This window comes from Callithrix jacchus, chromosome 17 (genome assembly GCF_049354715.1).
Source record: "Callithrix jacchus isolate 240 chromosome 17, calJac240_pri, whole genome shotgun sequence".
NCBI lineage: Eukaryota > Metazoa > Chordata > Mammalia > Primates > Cebidae > Callithrix > Callithrix jacchus.
Genome location: NC_133518.1, coordinates 49,568,642 through 49,589,045, shown reverse-complemented (window position 1 = coordinate 49,589,045; position 20,404 = coordinate 49,568,642). Strand labels below are relative to the sequence as shown.

At 51.4% G+C, this 20,404-nt stretch overlaps 1 protein-coding gene across 2 annotated transcripts in view; it reads right to left on the bottom strand.

Annotated features, from left to right (window-relative positions):
* Positions 1 to 6,299: 6,299 nt before the first annotated feature.
* Positions 6,300 to 20,404, bottom strand: part of KY (kyphoscoliosis peptidase) — a 55,765-nt gene continuing 41,660 nt past the window's right edge. For both annotated transcript variants that reach the window (XM_002759593.6, XM_035278333.3), the window contains 3 exons: positions 16,113 to 16,301; positions 14,560 to 14,750; positions 6,300 to 10,818 (listed from right to left, as the gene is read on the bottom strand). In XM_002759593.6, coding sequence (XP_002759639.2) covers positions 9,923 to 10,818; positions 14,560 to 14,750; positions 16,113 to 16,301 — 1,276 coding nt within the window. In that variant the 3' untranslated portion in view covers positions 6,300 to 9,922. The remainder of the gene's footprint in view (positions 10,819 to 14,559; positions 14,751 to 16,112; positions 16,302 to 20,404) is intronic.

Below are 20,404 nucleotides of genomic sequence, written 5' to 3'. Positions count from 1 at the left end.
CCACGATCAGGTTAACATGTTCTCTCCACTGTGTTGCTCCTGGGAGATGGAGAAGGGGATCTGATACTCATGAGATGAATGCCAAAAGGTTCATGGTGCCCATGCTTGCCCAGTCCCTAGGGTGGGGCTATCACAAAGGGCTAGGAGGAGGGGACGGCCTTCAAGTGCCGCCAGTGTCTTGGTTTCATTTAACTTTTTAAATATAATAAAATGGTGGATGTTAATTTGCAGACCTCTTTGATGTTGATATACATTCAAATACATATATAAATATCAGCAAAGTGTTCACCAGGCAATCTGTATTCCCACTGTCATGTTGTTTTAAATAAACGCTTCCACCATCCTTTACCCAGTTGAGAGCCACCAGGGGCTCCCCACTCCTAATATCTGCACTTCATCAGTCATGCAGCCCAGCTGTTCTTGTGCACTCATGGTTGTGGCTGCCCCTCTGTTCTCATGTCACCAGCCTCTCTATAGCTGCCCCTGCCACCATAAAGGGGGACGTCACTGCCTTGGTCCTCCCTGCACAGCCAGGGCAAAATGATGGCTGATTTCTTGTGTCACAGAGGCAGTCAGCCATTCCCTCTGATGGAAACAAAGCAATCTCAGCACATGCTCAGGGCGGGTGGATTCCCCTGAGAAGAACGGCACTCCTCCCATCGATTGGTTGCCCATGCCCTGATTGTTTCCCAGAGGCAGACACCATGAGCACTCCCAGCCAGGTGGCAATTTTTCTTTTCCTGTAAATATACATTTCCCACAGGGGCAAAGGAGTACACTGCTGTGCATATGCTTTCATAGTTGAGCAAAAGAAGGAAATGACTATTTAGGATGTTGTAACTCAACAGCTGTTTTGGTCAACAGCCATGTAAACAACCCAGAGATCTATCATTTTGTTTTTGAAATGACAAGGCAATATTCACTTCAAAAATTTACTGTACTTTTTCTAAATTCAAGGCACTGTTTAATCATGGAGATAAAAGAGCAAACACACTCAGCCTGGGCTCCTTCTCCCTGGAGTGATATGCCTGTGTGCATTTGTGTCCTCTGAGCTGGGTGGCGTACATGCTAGGTAGAATCCGGCTGGAGCCCAGGGTATGTCAGGGGGCCCCCCAGCACATCCTGGGACCTTTGGTTTAAAAGCTGACTGGTTGTCAGTCCATGAGCTAGCTTGTGGGAAGCCAGTGCTCTTCACTGGTCTGAATAGCCTCTGATACGGTTTGGCTGTGTCCCCAACCAAATGTCACCTTGAATTGTAGTTTCCATCATCTCCATGTGTCATGGGAGGGATCCAGTGGGAGGTAATTTAATCATGGGGGTGGTACCTTCATGCTGTTCTCATAATAGTGAGTTCTCATGAGATCTGACTTTTTTTGTTTGTTTGTTTGAGATGAAGTCTCTCTCTCGTAACCCAGACTGGGGTGCATTGGCACAATCTCAGCTCACTGCAACCTCCTCCTCCCAGGTTCAAGTGATTCTCCTGTCTCAGCCTCCTGAGTAGCTGGGATTACAGGTGCCTGCCACCACGCCCAGCTAATATTTGTGTTTTTAGTAGAGATGGGGTTTCACCATGTTGGCCAGGCTGGTCCTGAATTCCTGACCTCAGGTGATCCACCCACCTCAGGCTCACAAAGTACTGGGATTACAGGCATGAGCCACCATGCCCAGCCTGATGGTTTTATAAGGGGATTTTCTCCCTTTTGCTCAGCACTTTTCTTGCTACCACCATGAGAAGATGGACATGTTTTCTTTCCCTTCCACTATGATTTTAAATTACCTGAGGCTTCCCCAGCCATGCCGAACTGTTTGTCAATTAAACCTCTTTCCTTTATAAATTACCCAGTCTTGGATATGCCTTTATTAGCAATGCAAGAACAGACTGAACAGTCTCCTTCATTATTTTGGTCTCAGCCCTGATTTGGCTACCTTTAAGCTAGGATTGGCAAATACATAGCACACCTCACCCTTTAATCCATTGTCTACGACTTACTAGCTAGTCATGACACTCTTCTCTGCCAAGCCCGGATATGGCCTCAGAATCTGTCTAAATAAACGCAGTACCCCAGGCAATGATGAGCAAGCATCCAGAGCGCTGGTTTAAGTCGGGAGAGGGACTTTCTTCATGGGTCCTGTCCAGGTGGCCTTCTCATTCTCAAACCTTCATGGCTTGGCTTTGCCATGGGATACACCGAACACTTTATGGTGCATTTTTTTTTTACACCTCATCCTGCAGGGTCTCCTCTTCAGAGGATCAGCCTTGAGGACAACTGTGCTCAAAGAAGCTATGAGTCTGAGTGTTCCCTGGAGCATTGCTTTCCATAATATCAACTGTCTTCAGGATAGCACCACATACTCAGGCTTTGCCTATGGAAAATGTTTATGCCTTTAGACCATAGACAGCTACATTTGCATTTTGCAGCTCTTTCCTGAGAAAACAGGTTCTTCTGGGGCTTTAGAAGCTTTCCCATGGAAAGGTTTGTTTGTCAGTCTCTGGGTGGGTGGGAGTGGGATTGACAGGTGCCCTCAGCAAAATTTTTATGTCATTCTGGGTTAAACAGAAGCATCAAGCTTAGGTTATACAATCTTCAAACAGAGCCATGGGGAAAATTTGGAGCAGGAACAAATCTACATAAAGGAAAGAAAATTCCATTAAAACTGTTCACAGCCAAAGAATCCCTGACCACCCTCTGCTACCCACCTTCACAGACAAGGTGGCCATCCTTCTCTAGTCAAGACCAAGTCCTATTTTCAGGACTTGTTCTATCTTCTACATAGTCAGTGTGTGTCTTCTTTTAGACATTGGACTTGGTAAAGGGCCTCTTCCTTTGAAGACTACTGTTAGCTCCATCCTCAGCCTCCTCTAGGGTGGTTACTCCATTCCCAGCCCTCCCAGGATGGGGCCCTCCTCTGAGAGAATCTTGGGTTATCCTCCTCAGTGTCCAGGATGTGGCATCCTGAGTTGGGCAGAAAGCACAAGGGCCAGCCCTGGTGAAATGGGAACGTGCTTTGACAAATGCTCAGTGGGTGGTTATGGACTGCTGGGTGATAGTACTCCCCTGGCCCTGTCTTCCTAGCTTCTCTGTTTCCCCAGTGAAACACTTGCCAAGCATTTACCAAACACCTACTGTGTGCCAAGGAGCAGAACCAAAGCATGTGTTTTCCAGGAATTCACACCTTAGGGCCAGAACCTCCAAGTACCTCCTCAATCCCAGAATCTTGTAGAAGGTTCTGGGTTAACAGATAAGCAACAAAGTGTAACATGAACATGGAATATGGGCAGATAATTCCCCCCATGGCTTGGGCAGTGGGAGGGCTAGGAAGCTCTGACAGAGGGGTGGGCTGGCCTGATCCGCGAAGGCCAGGCAGCGCTTCCTCAGGCTGGAAAAGGCATCCTAGCTAGAAGGGATAGCACGTATAAAGGACACTGGTGGGAGGTCCATGGCCTGCCTGGTTGAAGGAGCTCTTAGGGAGACTCATGGGAGACAGAGTGAAGAAAGCAATTTAAGGCCAGAGTGGGGGTCTAGTGTCATCCCTGAATAATGGGAAACCATTCGCCAGTTTTAAGTAAGAGTAGAGCATGAACCGATCCTCTTGGCTGTTGCGTTCAGGTTTCCCTGGGTGTCAGGGGCAAGAGGCAGAGAAGAAGTAAGAAAGAAGCTGCCTTTCATCAAATTAGTCCACAGTACCTTGAGGGTAAGCCTTTGGAGTACATATTTCTCCTATGTAGAGGCCCCTGTCCCTTCCACTAACCGTCTTCTGAAACTGCCCCAGTGATTGCTGGATCCCAGATGGCTTTGGGTATGCTGACTCCACACCCAGAACCTTCACCCAGTCTTTCCTGAACCCCCCATAGCATAGGCAAGTTAACCTGTGTGTACTGCACCGGTCTTCCTTCTGGAAGAACGTGCTGATTCCCTGCAAGGAGTGCAGGTAGCAGAGTCTCCAGTGGTTAGCACCTTTGGGGTCTGCCTGAGCTTTTGAATGGGGGCCAAGCTCTTGCCAGGCAGCCCCAAAAGTGGCTGAGCATGATGGTTTCTCTAGGGCCTGGACATTTCTGTGCAGCTCCAGACTCTTCTAATAAAAATCTTTGCTTTGAAACTCCCTGTTGGGTTGGTTGGGACTTGGTCAGACTTGCACCATTGTCTGAGCTTCTCTCTGCCTCCTCCTGCTTCCCCTTCCCTCTTACCTTCCACACGTATTGCCCTCCAGCACACTGCTTACATTCCTAACTATGTCTCAGCATCTGTTTTCCTGGGAATACAACTGGCCCACCTGAACATACGATCTATGCTGCTGCTGGTCCAGGAGGACAGAAGGGAAATAACCTGGGAGCCATGCATGTGGAGAGTCTGGCTTCAAGATGGAACTTGTTTACCTGCAGGTGGGGCTCCACCCCTGCACCCTGTTGAGTCTCCCGCCTGGGTGTGGTATGAAGAGCCACCCTGCATACCCTCACCCAGTAATGGAGTAGGCCGAGGCAGCCAGTGCGAGGTCCAGTGAGTGATAGGCATCATCGAAGGCACTAATTATTTTGATGAAACACATTTCTTCCAGTCCATAAAATCAAAAGTGTGCACAGAGGCTGTTTTTAGGGTATAAAACTCCCCTTGTTTCCCTGTGGTGGTGCATAGCTGTTGTGCCTCTGGGACCTTTGTGCATTTTTCAGGTGTGACATGAGGCTGGCTGGGTGGCCTTGGCACCTTGTCTCTAGAGAAAAAGGAGACAGGGCTTCTTCCTGATTCCCTATAAAAACCAGTTTTTGTTTGAAGACCTACCTTTCCCGCCAGTGCCTAACGCCAATTATGTCTTTCCAGAGATGGTGAGCTGCTTCTGGAAGGATTTCTTGGAAACTTCGTCTTAACAACCCGATCATCCTGGTGCTATCGAATATATGAATGGGAGGCCAGTGTGGACAGTGATGGGGCCGGGCAGCATCATCTCACCATAGGAAGTATAAAACATGAACAGTGTAGCTGAGGTGATGAGAACCTGGGTTGTAGCAGGTTGTGGGAAAGGAGCAAAGGTGGAGATGGGAGAGCAGGTAGGAGGTGAGACACATCCAGAAGGGACTGGGTTTCATCACCAGTGACCGCCATGAGTCTAACTTAGTTATCTGGTTGGATAGGATGCATTTACTGAACTGGGAGCCCAGGAGGAGTTGGGAGTAATGTGGGGGAGAAAAGTAACTTCATTTAGCATCTTTTGACTCGGAGATGCCACTGGGACACCCCAAAGAGAATCCCAGTTAACTTTCAGTTTCCTTTAGTTTTGCTTGCAAAATCAGACAGAACCAACATTGTGTCAGAGGTTGTTTTTCTCCTTTGGTCCCTCTGCTGGGCTTTCTCCAGCCCCTTGCCCTCAGGCATGAGAGGAGCCAGCAGTGCAGTCTGCTGGGGGCTCCAGGGGCAGGCTCTTAACACAGCAGGGCCCTTCAGATGTTCCACAGCAGGGCCCTTCAGATGTTCTATAACTGACAACCCCGGGCCCACTGCCTGCCAGCATCTGTTCACAGAGACACGACATCACAAACTCTCCGGACTGGAAGGGACGTTGGAGGTCATCCACTCCAGCGTTGGGGATGGCATTTTCAGACGGTTCTAATAACTCAAGAGTTACTCCTTCTATTGTGTGGAAGACTGTTTCTTCTGACTTCCTCTTAATATGCTGTCGGGTCTCCTTCCTAAGGAGAAGCATGCTGGGCCTCGTTTTTGTGGATCTAGCAGCGAGAGACATGACGAAGCCAGATTTGGGAACACAAGTTCTTTTTGTCCTTCACACTACAGCTACGAGAATGGTCTCCATGGTTACAGCAGCTTCTCAGATATGTCTGGATTTTCATTTTCTGTATTTCTCTAAATGTCTAATTTATGAATAATCTCCTTAGGTGACCTGCTGGAAAGTTTCTGCATGTATATGAATATCAAGAAGTATATATTTACATACATTCAAAATAAAAGAAAAGTAGGCTGATAGGTGTTTTTTGTACACTTGTTTTCTCCCCTTATAAAAAGAAATTAGGATTGACTTTAAAATGTTCAAGTTAAACAAGATTCAGTGAAAGAAACAGTGCCTTCATGTTCTTCAAAGGCATGTGAGGCAGAGTGGCTGGAGCTAACCTAATTATGTTTTCTTTAATGTGAAATTGCCTGACGTTCCATTTGCATCTCACCATCACATTCAACTGGCTGGGACATTGATTTTTTTCTAGGGCTTTCTTTGAACATGAAAGTGTTTTTCCTGTTTCTCCCCACTCCCCACCTTGTGAGATCCATGATAAGAATGAATCGATAATTACATTGTTGGATAAAAATGAATATAAATTTTATTGAAAAACAACACCAGCAACAACGTGGGGAAAGCACACTCAACAGCCACCGACCCACACAACTCAATGCACACATTATGAGAAGTAATCACCGCTTTTGATTGCCTACTACTTACTCCAAATGAAAAGAAATTATAGACCTAAGATAAACCGAGGTGGGCTAGAGAGGCATACCATCTTTGAAAATTTTGCCAACAGCAAATGACGTAGTGATGCTGTTAACCCTCTGTTTGCTGTAGGCAGACCAGACTATCTCAGGAATTAATTGGTTTGGAGAGGAGAGAACCCACTCCTTCTAGTGAACATAGCATCTAATAAAACCTCAAACCACTGGGAAAACTTTTCTCCTTTTCAAGTCCTTTGAGAAGAGGATTTTGAAAACTTTCTTGGCAACTTGTCCCTCCTTAACAACAGGAAATAGTTCTTTATGTCTAGCTGAAATCCTTCATGCTTCAGTTAGTCTATTTATTTCCTTTTAATCTCAGCAGGGAGTGAGGAGGCTGTCCTGATAGGACAATGTAACATATGGGGAACTCACAATGGTCATAATCACATTGAAAATGGAGTCCAGCTGAGCTTGTGGCACTTCTGAACAAACTGAAAAGAAATGAACTGCAGTTGTGGTTGCAGGGCCTCTGCTCACACTCCTCCAGCCTTGGTTCCTTTCTGCCCTGTGTGGCCTGGGGGCTGCCATCCTGGGACTTGCAAGGAGATGCTCTCTGAGTTTGACAGATTCCAGTCCTTCACTGGTATAGTAATGAGTGTAGTCAAAGCTGTCCCATCCAGTCCTGTGTCCAGTGCTTCTGTTTCAAGAAGTGATTTCCAGGCAAAACAGTCCCATTACATCCTTTGTCTTTTCAGCACACCAGGTTGTCCCCCAGTATGCCCTCACAGCTTGTGCATGACAGAGATGTCCTCCGTGTACACATGAGGAAGTGCTGAGAAGCCATGAGCAAGCACCTAGTGATATTTAACATAAACACCTCCACAGCATTTTCAAGTTCTGCGTAAAAAGTCTGGTGATAGATCAGCCTCACCGTGTGCAGCGCTGGCAGCTCCGCACTTCGGACACCTGGGGGCGCCCGTGCCATTCCGCCTGTGACTGGGACTCGTCGCCCAGGAAACAAAGATGGGGATTTGAAGAAAAGCCTTCAAAATGCAACTCCGAATGTCTACCCTGAGCAGCATGCGTGTAAAAATTCATGAAGATTAGATTTCTTTTCATGTATTTTTTTCTTCAGTGGAAAGAAATGCAGGTGATTTTCTGACTGCGCCTACAGCTGTCTTTACAAACGGGGTGCCTGGTTAAATGGGAAGGAGGGGCTTGCTGATGCCCTGCAGTGCTTTGAGAGGCGGGGCCTTTCCTCTCTGGTGCTGGGGACAGCTCCTATTTTGCTGGGTGGCATTCTCTGCATGCTCCAGGATGTACTGATTAATTATACTGCATATCAAAAAGGTATGTCTTTTATTAAAAGTCTCCAGCAGAGCAGGACTAGGCGAGGCAGCCAGCCCGGGGTCCAGTGAATGACATTCGCAATGGAACGCATTTATTATTTTGATGAAACAAACACATTTCTTTCAGCCCATAAAATCAAAGGTGTGCAAAAAGGCTGTTTTCAGGGTGTAAGACTCCCCTTGTTTCCCTGTGATGGTACATAGCTGTTATGCCTCTGGGGCCTTTGTGCATTTTTCAGGTGTGAGTGACACGAGGCTGGCTGGGTGGCCTTGGTGGCAGAGACTGTGGAGGGCACAGGACCAGGCCAAGGCAGTTCAGCCTCTCCAGGGGGGGCATTCCTCATGCTCGAGGCCCTCGGCCTATTAGATGATGGGCACTCTTGTGAGCTGGCCCTGGGCTACGTCCCTGCTGGTGGCAGTGGGGACTTTTGGGGAAGGGATCCCAGGGAATGATGAACAGAAGTGTCTGGAGCCTGCATCTTCAGTCAGGACTGGGCAGGGGAAGCTGCTGCTCCCTGGCAGTTTTCTCTCCCTGTGTTCCGGATGGCAGGGGCCAGGCCCCCTTGGTTCCCCTCTGTAGCCCAAGGTTTGGCACTTACCAATGCACTCTGTGAGCATTTGTTTGATAGAAGGATATGAGGCTGAATGCAACAGAGGAAGCCTTGAGAGTCCCAGCTGGCCCTGGCTGTAAGTTGAGCCTGGAGGCCTGTGGGGGGTCAGTGGGGAGGGGTGCCAGGCAGTGCCAGCTCTCAGGGGTTGGGGGCCACTGAGACAGGCAGGGGCCATGGAGCTGGAGAAGCTGGGAGTTCGGCAGGGAGCATGTCTGTGTGCCAGGATGGTGCTGCAGTGGCCAGGCGGGGCCTCTCTCACCTTTTCCTCTCAGCTGCCCTCAATGAAGCCAGCCTTTCCTCCGTTGCCATGGCAACGCCAGCCCGAGGCGCTGATGAGGGCCAGCTGGGCAGCTGAGGCTTATTAGGCCGGGTCTGAGCAAGGAGGAGGACTTGATCTGTCCCCATGCAAGGTGAGACTGGAGCGGGGTGTCTTCTTAGAGAAGGGAGGAAAGGAGATGGGATAGGACGTTTTCTCTGAGACAGGCACAAAAGCTGCTCCCATGCAGCTGGAGGTCTTCCCAGCCTGGCTTTGCTGGTAGAGATGCTGGGGGCAGGCAGAGCCCTGCTAAGGTGTGAGTCTCCTCAGCACTGCCGTACTGCGCTACCCACCTGATCTGTGCCCAGGTCCTTATTCAGGGCTATGGAGGCTCCCTGTGGAGGCTGGGCAGGGGCCTGAGGCCCAGGCTCTGGGAGGGCCTGGAGGGCACTCCAGGCCTTAGACTGAACTGACTGCCCTGCACACGCCTTTCAGAGCAGAGCCAGAGGTCTTCCACCCTCAGACCCAGGCTGTCCCTCCCACCCGGACACCCACAATGGGCATGGCCTGCTCTTTACTTTGGAGTCTCCTCACAACTTTCTGGTTGTCATATTCCCGACTATACTTAGGGACTGTGGAGGCCATCAGCCTCCAGCCAGTTGTGGGTCAGCTAGCTTCCTCACCACACCCTTTTTCTAGGGCTCTTGAAGAACAAGAAGTAGCTACTGAAGAGGCAGTGGGATGCGGAAGATGATCAGGTCTGGGAGGAGAAGATAGTCCAATATCCCCTGGGGACCAGAGCTGTGGAGAGGTACTGTGATGTTGCTGGAAAGGGACTCTGTTTCAAGGACGACTCAGTCTTGCAAATCATGTCCCCTGGGACATGGAGGAGAATTCTCGAAGCATCATGGGAAAAGCTGTCAGCCCGGGCAATATCCCTGCTTTCCCACATCAGCCCTACAATAACAGCAGCAGCACTCTATGAGAAGGGGCGTCTGGATGCGGGTATACAGTTTACAATACCTTGGATTTACATAGCACCTTTTTCTTCTAAAGAGCCACTGCTTCTGTCCCCTCCGTCACAGCCACAACTGAGTGAAGGCTTCAGAACACAAAGATCACAGCTCCTGTGGCAGAGGAGGGAGACCAAGGCAGAGGCCTAGAAGGGATTCCATGCAGACTCAGTGGTGTCCAGGGCTCCCTGCACTTCCCTTGAGTCCTCCCTGGGGAGGTCTGGCCTTGGCCCTTTGGGATGGGAAGACAGGGGCACAGGCTTCACTGGGCATTCACTTTGTATTTCAGGATGTAGGAGTAGAAGCTGTGGTTGGCATTCTCTAGCACCATGACGTAGACTTCCTGGCAGCCAGCTGTGCTGCAGCTGCCCTCCCAGTAGCCCTCATGGTTCAGGGTCAGGGGCCATGTGTCCTGCCCCTTTACCAGGACTTTGGCAATACCGTGCAGCTTCAATTTGAATGGGATGTGCCGGTTGGCAGGAAGCACACCCGATAGAGGCTCCAGCAGCTCACTGTCCTGCCCCCAGTTGCCAAAGCTCTCAGGGAACATGGGCCAGTTCACCTTGGTGTTGGCACAACATAGGAGGTAATTGAAGACAAAGATGTAGTTTCCTGGTTCCTGCCTCTTCTTGACAAAGATCTTGAGGGCAAACTTGCCGGCTTGGGGCAGCTGGACTTTCAACTCGGTCCGCTTCTCCCGGTGCAGCTGGAAGATGTAGCGCCGCTGTGTCTCCTCAGTGATGGGGCCATCATCCCCATGGAGGGAAGCCAGGACGCTGATGCCCTCCTCCACGCTGAAGCTGATGGAGCAGCGCCCATCGCTGGTGTGGATAATAGGGTCAGGGTGGGAGGGCTTCATGATGCCCATCTGCTCCGAGAACCAGCTGGGGCCCACAGGCTGGTGAAGCTCAGTGGGCAGCCGGACACCCATGTCCACATAGTTGCACTTGAGCGTGTACTCCAGCACTGAGCTGTATATGTCAGAGTTGCCCTTGGCGAAGATCTGCAGCTTGTGAGTGCCCATGGTTGGAGGGTACACCTCCAGCTTCATCCCGTTCTTCCTGAGGCTCAGCAGCCCATGCTCCTGCTTGCCGTTGAGCATGAACATGAACAGCGTTGGGGCACAGCTCTCAATGGTGACCGTGGCCTTCCCATTCACTGTGGAGAGAAAGTTGGGGTCAGGAGAGATGGGTCTAGCATGTGCTGATATACTGGTAAATGTTTCACAACTGTCTCCCTGGGAGAAAAACATCCTGACTTATAGTGCTTGCCCATTTCCATGGTGTAAATACTTTCACCACAATCCATTTTAAGGAACCAATATGACATCACTGAGCATGGCATCAGCCAGTGGCAGCACACCTCTGGAAGGGTCCCTACTCCCTTCAGGTGGTTTTCTTTGAGAGAAATGAAAGCTGAGGGGCCCCTAGAAAAATTAGCCCCCAGTTGTACTTGTGCATCCTGCCCATCTGACTCACATTAGATAAAGGTTGCCTGTGTCCAGAGAGGGTCATGGGGGAGGAGGGGCACTATCTCCTCCAAGTCTCAGGTCTAGCTTTCACCTTGCTCCCTCCAGCATCTGTGTAAGTGTCAATGCTGTCATGTCAACACATTGTCCTTAAACCTAGAGAGCAGGGCTTCACTCCCTGAGACTGCACAGGCGGTTGGGGCAGGGCAGTTCTCTGATCCCCTCATCCCCATGCTTCTTACATAGCTCTCCAATCCCCACCCACCATCTCTCCCCTTGCCCTGTGGTTTCATCTTCATCTGTCCTGGTCATTGATTTTCAGGAACAGGTGGTCAGTTCTCTGAGTTTGCAGCCCGTGAGAACTCAGCTATCTGGTCCTTCCCGGGACTATAGGGAGGGGCAGTGGCTTCTCTTAGAGCATGGCCTTGCTTCTCTCAGAAGTTGGTCATCCGCCCCTAGCTCCAGTAACCTCCCCAGCCTTGTTCACAGATGAGTGCAAAGGAAGAACAGAGGCTGTCTGATCCATGTCATGAGCAACTTTCCCCTAGTCTGGGATCTTGGTGGGGAGGCAGAACACTGTGCCTGGGCTCTAGGACAGAGGCCTGAATAGACTGAATCTGCATTCCATGCCAACTCCCACCTCAGGAATGGGAGAAGCCCACATGGGCCAGCATGTTGTGGTGGCCACTTAGCCCCTCTACCTTCTTCATGGCTGTTCCACCTCGAAAGCTGTCCAAGCCCTCTCAGATGCTGCCCACTCCTCACCTGCCTCTCACTCCCACACGTCCGCCACTGCCTCTATTTTCCCTCTGCCTGTCAGCTCTCCGGCACTCCAGTGACTTCCCTCTACCCTCACCCTCCAGTGACTTCCTATAATGAGGCCTCTCAGACCTTGGAGGACCCAGGCTGCTGGCCTCCACGCCTTCCTGCAAGTTCTTTCGTCCCTCTGTGACCCCTACTCTTTGAGGCCTGGCCCTCATCTCACCCTCTGAGCACTGCTTAACTCCAATGCTATCGCTTCCCATTCTGTTACACTGAAATTGTGTGACTCTTTGGGCTTTAGTGCTATTTTCTTTGTCTACATGTTTTCTCTACTGCCTTCAGCCACTGCGTGCCACATCTGTCCCACAGTAACCTTCAAAGGAAAGTGACCAACATCAACAGACTTGTTATCCCCTCTTGGTGAAAACCTTCCTCTCCCCTCACTTGTGAACCAGCTCTGTGGGCAGAAGCTACCTCAGCTCCCCACTGCTCATGGCCCCTGTCCTGTTCCATCTAATAACTGAGTCTTTTCTGCACAGTGAGGCCCAGATGCCCCTGTGATTCACCTTCTATTGTGGAGCACCACCCAGCACCCCATGCAGCAGCCCCAGGGCTCCCTTGAAAACATCCACCTGGCTCTCCTGGGCTCACGTCAGAGCTCTCAAGCTGGAGACCCATGGAGAGGCCTGTCTTTTCCTGCCTCCCAGCATCAAGCACTCTGTCAGGTCCTCCAAGGCCACACCCCTTCATGCCTCGGTGTCCTCCCTCCTGCTCCTCCCTCCCCACCACTTCCCCCAAACCTGGATAAGGTGGAAATGTCCTGAAGGCAAAGAAGCCCACCCAGACACCTCAGCTGAGGCTGAGTTCCTTGGCAGCCTCTCTCCTAGCCCTGGCTATCCTTCGGAGAACGTTCCACTGCTGCAGTTCATCCATGAGCATCTTTGTGTAGTGACTGAACTCCTTGCTGGGCTGTGGGCTCTGTGGCAAAGGGGCTAGCCTGTTTCATTTCCTGCCAGGCCTTAGTGGCTGGAAAGTGGGTTGGAGTTCCCCAGGGGCTCTGGAATGGGTCTTGAAGAGTCAGTATGTGTACAGGAGGGTCTTTTGCAACCCCCCACCCCCCAATCCCCACCTGCCATCTCTCCCCTTGCCCTGTGGTTCCATCTTCATCTGTCCTGGTCATTGATTTTCAGGAACAGGTGGTCAGTTCTCTCAGTTTGCAGCCCATGAGAACTCAGCTATCTGGTCCTTCCCAGGACTATAGAGAGGGGCAGTGGCTTCTCTTAGAGCATGGCCTTGCTTCTCTCAGAAGTTGGTCATCCGCTCCTGGGCCCACCCACAGGCACCTTGTGCTAATAGTCAGTGTGAGCTCAGGCCTCCTGTCCTGGGTGGATGGTGGCCCCAGTGGCAGAGACGGTGCTGCCAGGAAGTCCTTTGCTGAGGTGTGGGAGGCTGGGTTGACCAGACTTATGGGGCTCTGCAGTGTGCCCAGGCTGTGTGCCCAGCACTGGACCAGGTGCCAAGGCCTTGGAGAGGCATAAGATAATCTTCCAGAGAAGGCCTTGCTCTTTTGTGATCAGTTCTGGCCCCCAAGTTAGCCCCTGTATGCCTCAGAGAGTGCGAACATATTCAGCTGCTATGGTTCCATGGTGAGGGTTCGGGGAGCAAATGTCAGCCCAGGCTAGCCATGGGAGATGGTTAAGCTGCACATCTTACACTGCCCAGCCCCAGGGGAGTGGGCTGGAAATGGCTGGGTCCTGCCTCCAGAAGGGTGGGATACTGAGCCGGCCATGCAGAGCTGCTGGAGCCTGGCCCTCATCTAGTGGTGCCTGAGTGTGGAGGTTGGGGGCCTACTGTGTCCCCTCCTCTCCTCTGCTGCCTAGAATATGTCCACTTCTGTCTAGCTACTCTGTCTGTTCCCCTCTCCCAAGACTGAGCTCAGTGGCCACCTCCTTAAGGAAGCCTGCCCAACTGCCTGTCTTGGTTGGGACTGCCCCTACCTGTCCTGGGAGACCCCTGCTGCTCCCTGACCTTGTTGGTTGGACCACCAGCACCCAGATGCCAACTCTGCTGAGGCCATGCATTGTCTCCAGCAGGAGTTGGGGAGGAGAACACAGCAGGCCAGTAGCTCTGGGCACCTGAGCTCCTGAGGCTGTGTGTAGTCGGGGTGAGGCAGTCCTTTTCCCTGCTGTATGAGCTGAGAGAGACTCACCCAGCTAGGAACCCTCTATCCCTGGCTCCTGTAATGGGCCAGGCTGTGTGTCCAGCCCTCAGGTGCTAGGAAACCTTCAGCATTCTGACACATTCCCTTCTTGGTTTATGCTAGTGTGAGTATAAACCAAGTTTGAAGGGGGCAAAGACATAGCCTGCGGGCCAGGCAGTGGGGGCAGGTGAAGGCAGGGAGACAGAGCACTTGAACTCACTGCCTCCATCTACCCCAGCTTGTTTCTGTCCCTGTTGATGTGGCCTATGTCCCTTCCCTGCCCTGATGGCCTGAGCTGCCTCAGCAGCCCCCACACATCCACATGCACACATATGGGCTTTGTGTTGAGCTCACAGGCCATGCTCGTGGAAGGCACACCCCAAAAGCGCAGTCTCAGGCGGGGTCCTGGAGGACAGTGCAAAATGCTCCATCCCTGCTGCTAGCACAACAGCACCTGCTCCAGGCTCACCTGTTCTGATCATGGGGGTCTCCGGGTGGGCACTCAGCATCCCTTTGTTGTAGAATTCACTCTTGTGGTACATGTTGTTCTCAAACTGCCTCAGAGATTGAGGAGGTTTTAGCAGCTGCCAGTTCTTGTTGTCTGGGAAGTGGTCCTCAATGAATAGTGCAGGGTGGGTGAGGAAGTAGAACTCATTGTAGCTGGAGCAGAGGAATAGCTGGTTAGCAGCCAGCTCCGTGCAGGGGAGGCGGGGGCCCAACACACCCACCGGAGCAGTCCTGTTGACACCCTGGATGGGAAGATGCGCCTTCTCCAACCCTGACATGGGCACTGGAGATTCCTCCTCAGTGGTTGCTTCCAGAAATTGGAGCCAAGGCAGGGTCTTCCCTTCTAAGGAAAGGTCACAGCCTGCAACTGTGGCCTGCTCTCAGGGCCCTAGCTTGTTATGGGGGAAATTGACTCCCTCGTGCTCAAAGACAATCAGAAGTTTGAAGAGGGCAAAGGCATAGCCTGCACAGCAGGCAGTGGGGGTAGGGGAAGGCAGGGAGATAGAGTGCTTGAACTCACTGCCTCCATCTACCCCAGCTTGTTGCTCTGCTGTGCAGCTGTGCTGGTGGGAGCTTCCATGGCTCTCCAGGGCCGACTGGAGTGCTGGCTCTCTGGAGGTCAGTAATAGGGATGGAGAGAAGAACAGGGAGGCTCTTCCTGAGAGCGGGGAGGCTTTGCTCTGCCTGAGAGGAGCGGTATTGAGAATAATGGAGGTAAAGAGGTTATCTGTGAGTACGTGAGCTCTGCGTGTGGGATGTGTGTGCACATGGCTTGTATTTGTCTCGTGTGTGGGAGTGTCAAGATTTAAGCTGCAAAAATCAGAGAGAGCACACTCATTTTTCTGAATAAAAAGATAAAAAGGGATCTGAGCTACTGATAGACATATGATCCATGAAGAGTATTGTATGTAGCCTTAGGTTAAGGCCAGGGTTGGCCAGAGCCCCAGAGGACAGAAATGCTCCAGTCCCCTGCACCCCAGCTGCCCTGTCCCACTGTGCCTCACAGCACCCCTGCACCGCCAATAGCACCCCTTCCCAAAAAGCTGCAGCCCTTTCCTCAGAAATGTGGTACAACCTCACTCAGACCAGAGAGGAGAAGGAGCCTGGTGTCTGGGCAAAGCAGTAAGAGAACATTCTGGCAATTGTGCCTAGTAATGAGGTCAATGGCCAAAGTCTGGAAGGGAACCTGCCAACAATTAAGGAAGGTTGTTAGCCCGGTCTTTCCTCATCTGTGGCCTGGGGCAAACGCTGTAGGCTTTCAGTGCTTTGGTGGAGGGAGCTATAAGGAGGAGGAGAGGGGAGTTTGCCAATGAAGGGTGAGGTGACAAAAGGGTCTGGGCCCTCACAATTGGCCTGGAGCCAGCCCACTTCCGAGCCCAGGAGGGGTGGGCTTACGGGGCCTCCTGGCTCTCCTTCCCCTCCCACTTGGTCTTCTCCACCTGCTGCTTCATGCAACCTGGTACCTCCTCTACTTCCACCTGCCAGACGCCCAGCAGCACGGAGACAAGTACTTACAGGAAGGTGAATTTGGAGGTGGTGGTGTCCACCAGGCCGCTGCCCCAGGTGCTGTCCACCAGGTGCCATCTTCCCTCGAGGTACACAGCATTCCAGGCATGGTCAAACTCCCCAGAGAAGCTCTGCCCTGTCCGGTAGCCGAAGCCCTTGGAGTAGCCAGGTACAGTCATACACTGCACTCCAGCGATCCTGGGGGCGGGACAGGGGGCCTCAGAGGGGGATCCTGCGGCGGCTCACCCCCCAGTCTCTCCGTGGTCTCAGGATCAGGTATATTTGCTGCCCGTCAATCCTCCCTGTCCTTCCTTTTTCCTGCTTCTTGCACTCACATATAAACAGCTTGAGGGCTCTTATCTCTGGACATGGGGGGCAGGGAGATGCAGTGCTGGCTGGTCCTGCTGGTACAGGCTGGCTGCAGTCTCCGCTGTCTGCTCCTCCCCTGAGACCACGACCATTCAGATCACTTCTGAAATGTTCATCCCTAGAGCCTGCTTGACACGGTGCTCAAGCAGCCCTTCAGGAGGAAAAAATGGGGGCAAGCATGAGGCTGGCCTCAAGAAAATGGGAGCCAGGGAAATGACAATGTTCCTGGAACAAAACCTGCATATAAGGGGTGAGCACAGCTGCCGAGAGAACCAGGGCACTTCTAGACATGTGACTGAAGAGATGGGTCTCCTGACATGGGTGAGATGTCGGGGGTGGGGGGTTGCTGGTTGTGAGGATGCAAAAGCCAGGCTCTACTCCCCTGCTACTTCCTCCCAAGGATGCCTGCATGGGAACCCAGGGGCAGGCAAGCAGGTGTCTCCAGCCCTGGCCCAGGGCGGACTGTCCAGCTGCCAGATTGCTCAGGTCTGACTAGCGGGTCTGTCCTTCGTGAACATGGTGCAGGAGCCATTACGGTGCATTAAGGTTGTCATTTGCTGACTGCTGCCCTGGCCACGGTACTGTCCTCAGGGAATGAAAATGCTGACCAGTCAGCGTGCACTTTGGGGTCTTTTTGACATTGTGCTCCCCCACTGCTCACAGTAGAGCTGGCACTGCTTTCTGGGAACCTGGATGGGAAGACGGGCATGGGTCACCTTTGGGGACCACATAAAACTAGACATTTGGAGCCTAAATCCCGAGGCTCAGGCCCAGGCTGTGGGGACCAGCTCAAGACCAAAGCAAGACCCCTGGTTGTCCTTTCATGGCCTGCTGGTCTTGCTCCTCAGCAGCCCTGCTCCCCCGAGGACAGCCAAGGGGATGGACTGTACAGGCAATTTAACTGCTAGTATGACCTTCTAGGGCCCTTTGTGTAAATTAGAAAAAGGTTCCCCTTCTTCAAGACATTTATTCCTTGCACTCATGGAAAACTGGTGTCACGGACACACAGCCTGTGAGCCCTGTAGGATGTGCCTGATGCCCCCATTGATGCAGCTCCTTTGAGCACCACGCAAGCTGCACAGTCCCCAGCTTGGTGCTGACCCTGTGCTCTGCTCAGCTGGGGTGAGTCTGCAGTCCAGGGTGTCAGTGGGGCCTGTTTCAGTGAGATGGGCCCATTGGGGCTGGGCCCTTCCACAGACCAGGGCTGCAGCTCAGTTGCTGTAAACAAGAGGGCCATGGAACCTCCCAGGGTAATGGGGTGAAATGGCCACACATCTACTATAGGAATGGGGGGAATTTTCCCCATAAAAATGAACATATAATTTAAAATTAGCAAAATGGTGGATTAAATATTACTGATCTATGCTTACATATCACTTGCTGAGAGTCATTGGGATCAAATGTGATGTCCTGAGGGTTAACAGATTCTACTTTCCCTGCCATCAGTGTTCCTTCACATGCATGCAGTGATGATGTGTTACCATGTCTGCCTTAACCTCTGCTCACCTGCAGGAAGTCTGGGCCACTAGTGCTGAGGTTCCTTAGGGGCTTGGACATTTTCCAGCCCCCACCCTTCTGCCTGCTGCTTCCCAAAAGGAGGTTCAGGCCTCCTAAGCCCTCTAAGGAATCCCATAAGAACATGCCAGCTGGGCTCTGTGGGAAGGCTTCTGGGAGCACTTGGGGGCGTGGGGACAGACTGCAAGAGAAACCAGATCCCGGCGTCGTGATTTTCTGCTGGCAAAGGCCATAAGCCATTCCAGGGAAGAAGGCAGTACCTAAGGAGACCGTGGAAGGAAGGGGAGAAGGTGCTTCCTGCATACCCGGAGGGGCCTGTACCTCATTTCTCTGGAATGCAGAGAGCGGAGGGTGGTGGGCAGTGCTGGGGGGATGCAGGGCTGAGGTGTTGTTCTCAGGGTGAGGAAGTTTGAATGTGTTTATAGTCTGAGAGGAAACAGCTAGCAGAGTGACCAGTGGAAAGCAAGGCCAGAGGAGTGGGTGGAGGTGTAGGGGTGGGATAGGCCTTCAATAGAAGGCGGGGCCCCATCTACTCAGAGACTGGGTGAGGAGAAGAAACGTGAAAAATACTTAGTGAGCCAAGCAGTGCCCCGGACAGGATGTGAACTGACAAGAGCATGTCAATCTCTCCGGTCAGCAGGATGTCACGCCGATGCTGTGTGTGTGTGTGTGTGTGTGTGTGTGTGTGTGGTCCCTGCATGCACAGAGAAGGAGGGGCAGGGAGGGAGAGGGGAGAGATGGCACAAAAAGCACCTGATCTCTTGGGAATGGGATTATAGGTGATTTTAATTTTTTTCTTGAAACTTCTCTATATTTTCTAAATTTTTAATAATGATTGTGTTACTTTGAGAATTGGAGAAAAAAAGCCATAAATACGACTTAAATTATATTCTTCAGGAAATTACTTTCATTCCAGCCTAGAACGTCTGTGCATATCACTTTCTAGGATGATATGGAGGGATAATGGTAGTCCTGGGAACAATGGGGCTTGGAGAATGGCTCATTTTGCATTAAGGTGAACTGATTTAGGGGAGCCATGGACCTCTGGACATGCTGCCCACTGATGCTTGTCCTCTGCTCAGAGCCACCTGGAGTCAAGGAAGTAAGGAGAGGAATCTACCATCTGTGCAGCCTCCAGGTGGTGGAGTAAATCAGGGTGGGCATGGAATGTTCTCTTGGGAGAAGCCATGTCCTAGGCTGTGTGCTCAGGGGGACATTCTGCCCTCCAGGGGATGAAGTGGAGGCAAGATCTGAAGAACCAAGTGGGAAGCAGCAGTGAGAGCCTGCCCCCGCCCTGGAAAGGAGGAGGGAGAAGTGAGGGGCAGGGATGTCCACCTGTACTGCTCTGAGTGGGGGTGTTGGCCCCTGAGCCAGGATATCAGGTCACCTCCCAGCCCTAATGGTCACCTCAAGGGTGATCTTGCCAGGCCCATCATGGGTGGAGAGAAAGGTTGGCATTAAATGATCTCCAGGGGTTGATTCTTCTCTGACAGGCTGAGGAGAAGCTGAGAAGGCTGTAGGGAATGCCTGGGGCAGAAAAAAGATGAAAACATAAACTCAGCTCTAAGCTAATGCCATGCTTGACTCTGATATGAGGACATTTTATTACCTGGCAGCAATGTGCAAGATGAATGGGACAAAGAAAGTCATAATGTAAAGCATTATTGTTAATACTCCACAATTCTTGTGCAAAATAATCTGTATATATAAGATGATGATTGTGGAACTCAAGAGTTTTGTCTCCAGCCACTGTTGCTAGCCAGGATGAACCACAACTCTTTCATGTCATCGAACACTGACCACAGGCACTGTGTGTAAAGCACAGTAGCAGGCACCAGGGAATAATATAAAATGTCATGGCACTATGCAATGCAACACAATATAACAACATAATAAAATATAATATCCCAAAAATAAGGCTCAGTGGCCATCCTAGACATGCTGATAGTTGGAATGAGGGTGGATATGGGAACTATCACTGGAACTGTCTCCAGAACTTTGCTTATAAAATGCCAGTCTATATGCAAAGCCCTGGAGAGCCCAAAGGTAGAGGAATTAACTTTGCAGGCAGGAGCTGAGAGAGCGCTGAAGTGGGGGGCAAAGCACTAGAAACATTTCCACCTCCTGAAGAGCTCCAACCAGCCATCCCTTAGCCTAAAATACCACCCGAGGAGATTTATTTAACAACCTCAGACTGCAGAATCTTCGCTTCTGCTTTACACAATTGACAACCTCAATGCCACCTCCACAGCTCATGACTGATATGTATCCCAAGCCACAGTGAAAACGTGGATGCAAGATACCCTGAACAAGCTTCCAGGGAGCGCTCTGGAGGATTTGGAGAAAGCTGCATCCCCCTTTCCAGCAAATGTCACGGCTTAGGGGCTCCATCAGAGAAGCCCTGAAGGCGCAAAGGA